Source organism: Megalops cyprinoides, chromosome 9, assembly GCF_013368585.1.
Source record: "Megalops cyprinoides isolate fMegCyp1 chromosome 9, fMegCyp1.pri, whole genome shotgun sequence".
In the NCBI taxonomy this organism is placed as follows: domain Eukaryota; kingdom Metazoa; phylum Chordata; class Actinopteri; order Elopiformes; family Megalopidae; genus Megalops; species Megalops cyprinoides.
This window is the reverse complement of record NC_050591.1, coordinates 8,466,819-8,479,644: the sequence shown is the minus strand read 5'-3', so window position 1 is coordinate 8,479,644 and position 12,826 is coordinate 8,466,819. Positions and strand designations below refer to the sequence as shown.

The 12,826-nt window shown below is 40.6% G+C and overlaps 1 protein-coding gene across 1 annotated transcript in view; it reads right to left on the bottom strand.

Moving 5' to 3' along the window:
- The window catches only part of LOC118783537 (membrane-associated phosphatidylinositol transfer protein 3-like), a 94,872-nt gene that overhangs the window by 68,658 nt on the left and 13,388 nt on the right, over positions 1–12,826 (bottom strand). The window contains exon 2 of the mRNA XM_036537458.1: positions 5,084–5,179. Coding sequence (XP_036393351.1) covers positions 5,084–5,179 — 96 coding nt within the window. The remainder of the gene's footprint in view (positions 1–5,083; positions 5,180–12,826) is intronic.

Genomic DNA, 12,826 nt, shown 5'->3' with positions numbered 1-12,826 from the left:
CCATCTGACACATGTACAATATGGCCTGTGATGAATTCAGTGTTAAGAATCATTACTGATGTGTGAAACACACACTTGGTGGTCATATTAAACATAGGCTGTATTGGTGGCATTGGATAAAGGTTGATAGAAAGCACTTTATGCCCATCCATCAACCACAAGCAATAAGTGTGTGAAATCTGTGCAAAATCATCCATTTATGAAAAAAGAACCAAGCAAACAAGGCTACAACAACAGCCTATTCAGCTATTCTGCCTTGGAGACATAAATACACGTTCAAAACGATAAGTACAATAAAGTCCGGTTAGTACAGTGAAGGGAAAAGGGTATATCTCTCCAGAGAGCAATTTTATTTAAAATAGTGTTCAATCTAGCGGACATGCTTTCAGGTTATGTGAGGTGATCATGACCAGACTCAAGCTCACCCAGCTGATTCTGACCACAGTTTGGTGTATCAACACATCCCCCAGTAAAGAGGCCATTTTATTACACAACAATTGCTGTAACTCACCTCCATAACCAGAGCCAAACCTCCAGTTTGTACTCTTCACTTTTGTTACTGCTAGGAATAAGTAAACTGTACATGTTGCATTTAAGCGTGATGATTGACGACTGGCAATACTATACAGTCGGAAAAGCTTGAAACATTAAATAACTGTAAAAAAATAAGCACAGTTTGTCAAATAAAACTCAGCATTAAAGAAGGTACAGCTGTTTTCAATCATGTGGCTCCCTCAGACTGAAATATAAATACAAGCTGGTTTGAAATGCATTATGAAAAAGGTAACTCCTTCCCCTCCCCCCCAACCCCCATTCAGAGGAATACTTTTTTCAGTGCAGTACCTTTCTTACATATTCATATGCATTACCAGGATCAAGGTGTTAATCATGAGGCAGGATTCTGCAAATGGAGTCCATTGCATATTCTCTTGAATTAATGAAGCCTAATATTAACTTTGAGCTTCACATTTGCATAGCAAATTTAAGAACAACAAAATGCAAGTGTTAATGCTAAATATGTTGTTGTTTAAACTCGGCACCGTGAAGCAGCTAAACAAAAGTTCTGTTTGAAAGTTTAATGTTGACTAATTTTAATCAAGTTAATGCGCAAAATTTATCTCATTGGACATTATAGACCTTGTCAATAGATACATCGATGGGGCTTACCACTACTTCAGAGGTTCAGACGCTTTCCTTGAACAAAAGATGAGCTCTACCTCATACTGCATATTTCAGTGTTGTTTTGTTGAATCACCAACAGCAAACTGATTTTCCCATGTGTTATGGTTTGAAACAGCCTATCTTTCCTATTCTGTCTTATGTGACAGTAACAATACCAAGTTGTATCTTTAACCTGCTTGTGTAATTCCCTGCTTTACGTAAACATGTAACACTGACATACATAGCTAAATAAAAAATGAACTAAATGCAATTAAATGTGGGTTCATGTAATTAAATTCACACCAAGTTAATTGTGAAGGTGCTGATCCTGAAATTTGAATCAACTGAGTAAATCTGCTTTGAGTGCATATACTATGAGACACTGCTGCTACACTCATAGTCCCATAGTCCATTACCCCTTCCATTGTGCTGACCAATACAACAGTGCAGCCCTATAATTGTATGCCATTTCTAATGCATTAAAAAGTTAAATCAGTAACAGCAGTAAAGCATGATCAGCCACTGTAAAACAATAAAAAGAAGATTAACATCCTCTACTGAAAGGGCAATCGATGGGCAGCCGAAGAGTCGGCCAGGTTTCGACATTTAGAATCTAGGTTGTTCATCAGCAAAGACTCTTTCACCCTTTATTCCCTTTTAAACATGAATTTAAAGAAATCCTTAATCAACCAAAAAAGTGCATACCTCAGTTCATTGACAACTTTTATGAAAAGGGGACCGTTACAGGACTAGCCCCACCCTTTTTTATAATGCTAGATGAGGAATCAGTGAACCTGCCACAATACTGACAGCTGATAACACATGGGGATGCAGAGTACTAGTGCTCCATCACTATGAGAAATGCCTTTTAGCAAATAATGCACAAATCAAGCAAGTTTGCACAAAATGCATTGTGCAGCATGTTTTACTCTTTTTTTGCCGTTTGTCTGTGCACAACATTGCACAGTCTTTGTATTAGCATGAAGGCTGTTCTCTGCCAGATGTTGGTGCTAATTTGCCACTGGAACAACTGTTACAATAAACACCCGGTTTACGAATGAAGCCTTGCCAAACAAGCCAATAGCAATAGTCTGAGATTAAAAACAGCAGTGACAACAAATGCCAAGAAATTCTCCATTTCATTGCGCACAAGCATCAACATTTGAGTTTAACTGCAACATGTGGCAGAGCCGGTCCCGCATTAAAAATGAATGAGAAATCACGCCGTGCAAGATAGATGAGGAGCATGCTGGGAACTGACAATGTTGAATATCTTTGCCAATTAATTATAAAACTAAAATAACATCATACTTAATTCTCACAGCGGACATTACACACAAAGGGGAAAGACGCAGTGCAACTTTGAATAATGCCGTATTTGTGTTTGCTGAAGGAATGGTCGAAAACTGATTACAAACAACAAGCAGACAATGGCCTTTATATTACAGTGAGTGCATCTCTTGTGAATCTCATTAGCTTCCAGCATGTCTTAGTTTATTCTTAATGAATTCCCTGCATGACATAATTCCTTTTTCAGCAGCTAGTTTTCAAAGGACTCAACATCAAAGCCAAGCTGTACCTTCCTCTCTTCGCTTTATTCTTAATAATTAAGCCGTGGCTATAGCTGTCTTTCATCAGGTATTTTACTTTCAAAGGTATTATACACTTGAGTTAGAAAGCATCTTGATTGGCTGAGGAAGATTGACAAGGACATACAACCGTAGGACCTGAAGGACTCCTGGAGGTCTGGTAATTGCACTTGAGTGGAATGCAATGAAATGTAATGTATTCAGAATGGAATTACTTTGTCTCACAGCCCAGCTCAAATTTCGAACATGACAACAAATGAATTTAACTGACCTTTGAACTGATTTTTACAGCATTCTCCCCTGTAGCAACAGTTCAAGAGTCCCAAGGCTATAATGAGGCTTAGTAAGTGCAGTATGTATTTAGATGTGTATATATGATTTCATGATTCTACCTCCCGCCTTGTACTTGAAGCCATTGTAATTTGTATTTGAGCATGCATGAGGCATACACCAGTGCTTTGACAGGAGGACTCTCCCTTCCCAATATTGTGTACATGTATAAATGGCAGCATTTGTACAGTATGCCAGGTACAAGCAAAGCATTAATCAAGTTTCCTTTAAACTCCAGTAACATCAATCACCAGAAACCAAAGACATTGCATTTATTTCTGAAACACCTGGCCTTAATTAAATCTCTTAATCTCAGCAGAGGAATGTGTGTGTGTGTGTGTGTGTGTGTGTGTGTGTGTGTGTGTGTGTGTGTGTGTGTATGTGTGTGTGTGTGTGTGTGTGTGTGTGTGTGTGGTGTGTGTGTGCGTGTGTGTGAAAGAGAGAGAGAGAGAGAGAGAGAGAGAGAGGAAGAGTGCACTGAAAAAATTTAAAGGAAAAGCTATTTTTAGAGTCAGTCAATAACTGACGTCAATCACAAAGACACTGGGTACTCTTGTTTTTGAAATACTTAAATCTCAGCAGACGAATGACTCAAGTAAAGAGAGGACCAGAAAGCAATATCTTTTAGTTCTCAGCCGAGGACAATAAATGTTTGCGAGGCTGACAGGAGCTGTCTGGTAAACGTTTCTGAGTATCACATCTGTGTGTACACAATGTGCGTATAATTCTGTTGAAGAGCCACGAAAGAACAGTAATTTCACATTTGAGTGAGTGAAGCAAGGAAACTTTGTGTCTTAACATGTCAACATGTAGAGTGGTAGAGTTATGTATTATATGAAGCATACAAGAAATGTACAGTTTGAAGAACTCTATAACGAACGGGTGGAAACAGAACCTACAGTGGTGCAGACAAATTCCTATGTGGTGCTTTGTGCCTTAGAAAAGCTAAGCGTATTGCAATAGGCTTCAGTGTGATGAACAATAATGCGATTAGACACGTATGATTAAAATGAGGGTGTACACAGTAGCAGCACTGCAGCTTCTGTTTTGTGAGCATACAAAGCTCATAACTGTGTTATATTGAAATCGTAGAACTGGGCGTAAGATCAGGCTTTCTTTTGCTGTTGTCTGCTTTCAAACCTCTATTATTCATAAGAATCTGAGTGTATGATATGGTCCTTAAGATACGTGTTTCAAAAAACTGAAAATATGCACTGAAAATAAATGTTGCTTTTATCCGATGTAACAGTCAACACAGTTAGATAGGGCCTTTCTGCGTCGCTTTCTGTGTTTGGCTTTGTTGTAGCATTTCCTGCATTTCCCAGTATCTTGCCCTCTCTTTCTCATTTTTTTCGTGAGGTCTGCTTCACTGCAGCACAAGCCCTGAAAGAGGTACCTGCATCAGCTGGAACACACGTCTGTCGAGGTGACAGCAGAAGCGCAGCTAATTCAGGTGCTGCTTTTACGCCTGCAGTTTGGCTCAGTGCTTGGGGCGGTCTGCTCATCCTCCATTTTACAAACCCCACAGTCCCGGCCTTTTCTGTGCTGCTCCTCCGTTTTCCTCAGTGTACTCTCCCATTAGTGCTTAGGAATGTGTAATTGGCTCCATGACTCCCCTCGGCACACAGGTTTCATCCTATTCAATCAATACAACAATCAGCGACCCTGCAAAAAAGGACCCCTCTGACCATAACCTCAAGTGCTGGGAATTATTTTTGCCACATGTAACTCAATCCTCAGTGATTTGTTACGAGTTATTTTTTCACAGTTCAACAGGCCTGGAAATAACTCCAGCGATGTGCAGGTGACGGGAAAGGGTGTGTAGGAGAAGCAAACCAGACACTATTCGGGATTCACCTGCGCAGGAAATGGAGCAGGAAAAAAGGTTTACAGTAGGAGAACAAATATCACTGACTACTGAACCACTCTGAGAAAATGTTAAAGAGGAAGCGGGAAGCAGGAAACAGGAAGGCATGCCCTTAATGAGAAACCATGGCACTGACCTCGGGCATCGAAAAACTCCTCGTCAGAGCTGTCGACAGAATCATGTGCGATGTTCTGCAACCGCCAGTGGGAGGCGCTGTGCTTGCGGGCGGCAGCTAGGGGCAAGAGGGGAGATAAACAAACAATCAGTAAGAAAACAGGATGTGACAGCAGTATTCCAGAACCATTAGGTTATTAAAAGACAATGTGGGAATATTGGGATTATTTCCATCACAAAATGGCAATTTTGTAGAGGCATCATGCTTTCAAAGCAGAACATGAACAGGTGTTGACAAGACGTGTGGTGATGGTGATGGAAACGTCTGATAGTAGTGCATAGGAATATTAGAAAGCAACAAAAGTGGAACCATGGATGAGCAAGGGGTACATTTTCTGCCCCTCATGTACATCATGAAAGCACAATTTTGGATCTGCGGCTGTACAGTTTTTGGTATTACTTTATCAAGACAACAAATGCAGAAGCTCCTATTGACATAACAGTGTGCTGTTAAAGCAGTTTTTATTCCTTTTCAAAGTTCATCTGATTTTTTGAATAAAATACAACATCTGTGGTCACGCTTGCAGTGTGGAGCGAAACCAACAAAATACATTGAAATCCATCCTTAAAATGTTGACGAAGCCATGCTTTTAATGATTATGTAAAAATGGTGATTGTGTGTGCTGACGGTAGACTCTGTGATATTATCTCACTTGTTTTCTTTCTAAATCCTCATTCTGTTAACATTTAATTGGATTCAGGGACAATTTAGCTGTGCAAACATTTACATCCATTAAAAAACCAGTCAGGCACTTATGACCGTCTAACAGGTTTAATAAATAAACAAGTTTATTCCATTAACAGTAATACATTATACTTCTATCAGAGGATTTTACTTGTTAATCTGGACACATATTTATTTCTGGACATTTAACATATTGTACTTTTGAATAAAAAAAATTAAAAAAGCTCAAGGTACAAAGGTCAAAAGTTTGAATGGCCCAAAGTTTCAAAGCTAACATACTGGTAGAATGACCCCGTCTGAAAATTAGGATAACAGTGTTTAAATGGAAGTGCTGAAATTGGAAATGTTTAGTGCTTGTTAAAGATAAAAGACTCCACTGTCATGAATAAACACAAATGCAGTTAAAGGCCCCCATGCTCTTCAAGTTCATGCTCTGTTTGATCAGCATGAAAGTGAGGAGCTGGACCCCTGGAACTGAGCTGAACTGTGGCCTGAGCGGGTCAGTGCTAACAGCATGACAATTTACTGACAAACCTAAAGTGACATCTGTTAAAGCCTACTCCAGCATATTTTTCATGTAATTTTTCTGTGTGTGCGTCTGAGTGTGTGTGCGTGTACTGTATGTGTACGTGTTTGTGTATGTGTGTGTGTGTGTGTGTGTCTGTGTGTGTGTGTGTTTGTGTTTTACAGTGTATGTACAGTATGTGGAAATGTGAGATGGAAAGAGAAAGCAAGAAATTCAATAACAAACTGAGAGCAGGGTCTAACACTTCCTCCAGCTGCGAAAATAAGCTTCGATTTTCTCCATTTCTGACCCTTTGCCCTCTCTTACACTCCTCATTCCATAACAATCACAGAAGATCCTCTGTAATACTGGTGCTTTTCTTTTACCTTTTTGCACATTGCACATAGTCCTCAGTCCTCACATAGTACATTTATCTTTAGGATTCAATACACAAAAGATACATTGCAAAAATGTCCATGAGAAAGCTTCAAATCGAGCTGCATGTCTTTGATCTCAGATGTTTTCCCTTTCATTGTCTCTCCACTATTGAGCTCTGGGATCATTTTTACAGGTCCAGTTGCTTGTTTAAAGGATGGGGTCAAGGAACCCATTACCAATCCAGTCTCCACACCACGCCTGTCATTTTCCTTCACACAGCTCCTTACATAGGAATTAATGAGGTTTCTGACTGAGCTGGGTCAATCGGTTACACTTCCAATGTCTCCCCAAAGTGATGGGGATCTCAGCCTCTTCATTTCCCATCTGTTTGACAATCAATTAAAAATTTATCAATTAAATAATACAGCTTTTAGTGCTGGTCTTCTAAATCAGCTACAGACTGTAGGATTCATGCAGGAGTCAACTGGGAAAAGCAGAAATGCACATCAGCACTCATACATGACTACCAGACCTCCACACACACACACACACACACACACACACACACACACGTGTGTGTGCACACATATCAGTGCCCATACATGACTATCAGACCTCCACAAACACACACACACATTAAAGCCCACACATAACTACCTACCCCACACACGTCACTGTCCATGACCATAAGACCATCCCATACACTTCTGAAATTGTGCATTTGCCCAATGCCACTGTGGTATCCTCTGCACCTAACTCTTTCCTGGAACAAAATGATTTGTAATTCATCAAGTAACATAATACTGCACCATCTTCCACTTTGCTGGAATACCTTTGTACTTTGGCTGGACAAGCTGGCCTACAAGGGTTAGCCAAAGTGAGGACGGTGAGCTACGAAGCCTCTGGCATGAAGCCTCCATCTTATTTTATTGTAGTTAATGTGGTTAAACCCAAGGCAAGTGTTTAGTTAGACAAACCAAGCATTCAGAAATCAGCCTTGTAAAACCCACTGACATAGCTTGTGCTTGACATCTGCAACTAGACTCTCTCAGGGGTTCAACTTCATAGTAACTTAAAACTTTCCATTACATACATATGTTAAAATATAGTTGTGAGGTTTTTTTTCCTAGAGAACATCCCTAGTGTCCTTTTACCACATTATGAGGCAATCTGTTTACTTCCTACAGCATTCTCAACAATTTTCAGTTTCCAGGTTCTGCCGAGTTACACTATGGTGAACCGAATAGACTATACACAATATACATACGCTTATTCATCGGAGCCCAGGGACTCAGTTCCCACTGACATCAGGAAAATTAGTTATCGTTACAAAGCAATCCATTTTTGTCAGGGGTTATAAAAATAATAAATGTGTAGGCGATTCTGTCACACAGCATAAATTAACCTGCTTGAATTAATACTGGCTTGTGCAGCTGAGGCCTGCAGGCAGAACCTCTTCACAAGTAACTGTCCTTTTCTTGTCACAGCTGCACCTCTGATTCACACAGCTGCAGCCTTATTCATACAGCTGCAGCTCTGATTCACACAGCTTAAGCTCTGATTCACACAGCTGCAGCCTTATTCACATAGCTTCAGCTCTGATTCACACAGCTTCAGCTCTGATTCACACAGCTGTAGCTCTGATTCACACAGCTTCAGCCTTATTCACACTGCTTTTCACATTAACACTGTTTTGAGGTAACAGTATGACATATTGTTAACAAGTGGGGATAGTAACCAAAAGGTTGCCGGGTCCCCAGGTGGGCACTGCTGTTGTGCCCCTGAGCAAGATATTTCACCTGAATTGTTGCTGTAAATATCCAGCTGTCTAATTCAATAACATGCAAACTATGCAAGTCACTCTGAAATTGTAATGTAATGTGAAATTAGGTGGCTTATAGCTGTGGTTTGTCTTTTTTCGTGTTTGTACGTACAGTGCATTTTAATGAGGAAGTTATCTCATTGAGGTATGCAAAATGATATTTGAAACGAAGGCTTGTGGCTGATTTAATTTACATGATTACTGTTTGTAAATTCATCTTAAAACGTGAATGCATTTGCACTACCGTATGTACAAAAATGTGCTGTTCGATGTCTTTTGTGGGTCCTGTTCTTTCACTTCAGTGCTCTATCATGTGCTCACAGTTGTCTTGAGTGGCAGGTTAGACATCTATTCTGTAGTGCACCTAATGAGAGTTGAGCATAACACAGTAAGCTTGGCTTCACAAACAAGAACAACAAAACAACTCCCACAAATTGTGCAGCCACATTATTCTGTATTGGTTAAGGATTTTGGCCTGCAACCCAAAGGTTGCAGGTTCAGTTCTCAGGTGGGGCACTGCTGCTGCACAACTGAGCATGGTAGGTAGACTGCTTCAGCAGCTATGTAGAACTATAACCTATGTAAGTCGCTCTGGGTAAGAGCATCTGCTAAAAAATGACAGTAGTGCTGCAATCACAAACATGTTCCTAGATTGACGCGTACATGCAAGACAATATATAGAATTTAAGACCTATACCATATACCATACCACAAGTACTAAAACTATACTATAAAAATGAACAAAACTGCTACTCCACATGACCAGGTGGCTTTGGCACTGGAAGAGCTTTGCAATCTCTCTCCAGCACAAGAGTGACAATAGACGTGTATGAATGAGCCCTATTAAGACTGCTCTGTAAACACAGCTGATGGAGTGCTGCAAAGCTGCGTGCCAGTCAGATGCTTGTCTCAGTCATTTATGATTTCCTCTTACAGATGAACAAATTGTGTTGCCATTTTAAAAGAGGAAACATAATAGACATCTCTTGCCATATCCTACACTGGTGTATAATCATACAGAGTAGATCTTGATATCAGCGTATGTGAACTTTTAGTGACTCATATCGGAGGAACAAGTTTGGGGTAGAATAGTCTTTATGTGCCCTTAATATTGTTACATAATTATGATCAAAATAATGTTTATTTTTATTGTGATAATGTCAGAATTGATCGTCTTCATTTATTCAGTTATTCTTACGTTTACTCTCATCCTGATAAATCACTTAAATATTTTCTCATGTGCATTTAGCAGTCATTATATACTATCAGACACTGTCATATCAGACACTTACACAACTGATGGAGGACTGTAAACCTGGACAACTCAGATTTCTGTACATCAAATGACACACAAAACAGACAGAAAAAGAACCGTACAATAATATTACAATAGTATAGTTCATTAACGTCATGCCCTACAAAAAAGGTTTTCTCATTGTCCGTATTCAAATTTACGTACCCGTGTCTACTATCAAAACATGGGCGATGAAGGAGATAAATTAAAAATGCCTGGGCTAAAAATAATACACCTCTCACTGCTGTTTTTTGTCGGCAAATTCTAAATTATTACAGCTGGCAGCATGAAATAACTGGCATTCTAGGATAGTTCCAAAATGATAAATTAGAATCTTGGATTGAGTTATAATTGGCTCGTTTGAACACGTAAACATGCAACATAAACATAATTTTAGTTGCATAATTATCTAGCTGGTGACATCAATATAGAGTATTTAACTTCATCGTGTCTGTTGCGCAGGTACCCACCTGCACACCTGTCTGGAAGGTTTCTGCCAGCACAGCCGGAAAGCTTAGTGCAAAGACACCTATTTGAACCTACTGTGTTTATGTTCAAACACACTGATTCCTTATTTGACAAAAAAGATTTTTAAAGAGCTTACTGGCTGATCTTTAGCCAAAGGCTCCATACTTACGGGTGGTCAGACACAATATATCAGACTAGTTCAGGCAGATCGCTGGGTCATTTGATGAAGATGAAATGATGAAATTAGCCATGCATATACATTTTGTGAACATGCTCATATAAATGATGTATTAGAATGGACTCAAGTATCAGATTAATTATCTGAGTGGGAACTGCGAATATAAGAGAGGAAATGACCTCTTTTGTCACTGTGACCTGTTTATTCTGGAAAAAAATCCTCAATAGCTCTGAACATAGTAGGTGTGATAGGATGCTTGTCCCTTCACCTGAATGCGACTCAGCATGTGTACACTATATGGACAAAAGTATTCAGACGCCTGACCATTACATTGTATTACATTACGGAGTTGGTCCCCCTTTTGCAGCTATAACAGCTTCTACTCTTCTTGGAAGGCTTTCCACAAGATTTTGGAGTGTTTCTGTGGGAATTTGTGTCCATTCATTCTGTAGAGCATTTATGAGGTCAGGCACTGATGTTGGACGAGAAGGCCTGGCTCGCAATCTCCGTTCCAGTTCATCCCAAAGGTGCTTGATGGGGTTGAGGTCAGGGCTCTGTGTGGGCCAGTCAAGTTCTTCCACACCGAACTCATCAAACCATGTCTTTATAGTCCTTGCTTTGTGCACTGGGGCACAGTCATGTTGGAATAGAAAAGGGCCTTCCCCAAACTGTTGCCACAAAGTTGGAAGCATAGCATTGTCCAAAATGTCTTGGCATGCTGAAGCATTAAGATTGCCCTTCACTGGAGATAAGGGGCCTAGCCCAAACCCTGAAAAATAGGTGTGGCCAAATAGTTTTGTCCATATACTGTATAAGCAGGTTGTGTGTGTGTGTGTGTGTGTGTGTGTGTGTGTGTGTGTGTGTTTGTGCGCGCATGGGTGGCAAGAAAACAAAATTCAAATAAAAATATTCCTGGAACTGGCAAAGACAGAACAAGGACAATGAAACCAGAAAGGCAATGTTCATACACACACACACACATACACACACACACACACACAAACACCCACACACACACACGTGCACACACACATGCATTGACGCGCACACACACACAACTCATTTGGCTTAACAACAATAGTAACAATGTCACTCAGTGTGTATTTCCACCCACACAACCTTGACACGAGCATCTGAGGTCCAGGTATGTGCAAACACCGGAGGTCATTCTCATCTCACGCGGCCGTGAGAGTAGTACTAAAGCAAGAAACAGTCACTGTCAACACGAAAGCTGAATGCAAATAATATGGGTGCATTGTCTGCAACTCTGTTTGTTTTCTTGCGCTTGTTGATGATGGATGTGCCTGTTGACAGCATGGTGGTGAATGCTGATGTCACAAAGCAATCCGAGACACAGCTTGGTGGCTCTGTTTGCTTAACATAGCCAATCAGCATGAGTGTAATAGTGCAGATGTCCATTTACAGTGTCCAGTTACTAGTGGTCAACTACCCTTTCTGGTCACGCACGCAATGTGAGTGAGTAATGATTGTTAGCAGCATAAACAACATACTTTACTACATGCTTCTTGAAGGTTTGACAACTGCAGTCACTCCCAAATGTAATCATACTGTGGGAACGTGACTGCAGAAGAGCAATAAGCCACTATTCTGTGACTTGTCATTCATCAAATTCCTCATCAGAATTTACACAGGAGCTTACTGAACTACCAATCAAAGCTGAGAGGAAAGCCTTCATGAAGTGCCTGGAAAAGCTGGTTCTCCAATCCATAAACTCTGTGGTTCCAGACACGGTGGACCACCTACAGTTTGCCTACCGCCCGAACAGATCAGTAGATGACCCTGGCGTGTCACTCTACACTGGAACACCTGGACACTAACAGGACATATGCACGTATGCTTTTTTTGGATTACAGCTCTGCTTTCAACAAGATCCGGCCAACGAAGCTGATTGCGAAGTTGGCAGACCTTGGAGTGCCAACATCGACCTGTAACTGGATTTTGGATTTCCTTACAGACAGACCACTGGTGGTGAGGATGGGAAATAAGGTCTCGCTCACAGTCAGCACAGGAATGCCCTAGGGCTGCTGCCTCAGTCCCAAACTCTATACCCTGTACATTTACATTTACATTTATTCATTTGGCAGACACTTTTATCCACAGTGACTTACATAGGTTACAGTTCTTTTTACAGTGTTATCCATTTATACAGCTGGATATTTACTGAGACAATTGTGGGTTAAGTACCTTGCCCCAGTGTCCCAGCGGGGGCAAGTCCCCTTGCCCCAGTGTCCCAGCGGGGATCAAACCAGCAACCTTTTGGTTACGAGTCCTGCTCCTTAACCACTATGCTACACTACGCTACACTGCCAACCCGATACTGTACACTTATGACTGTGTTTCCATCCACAACAACA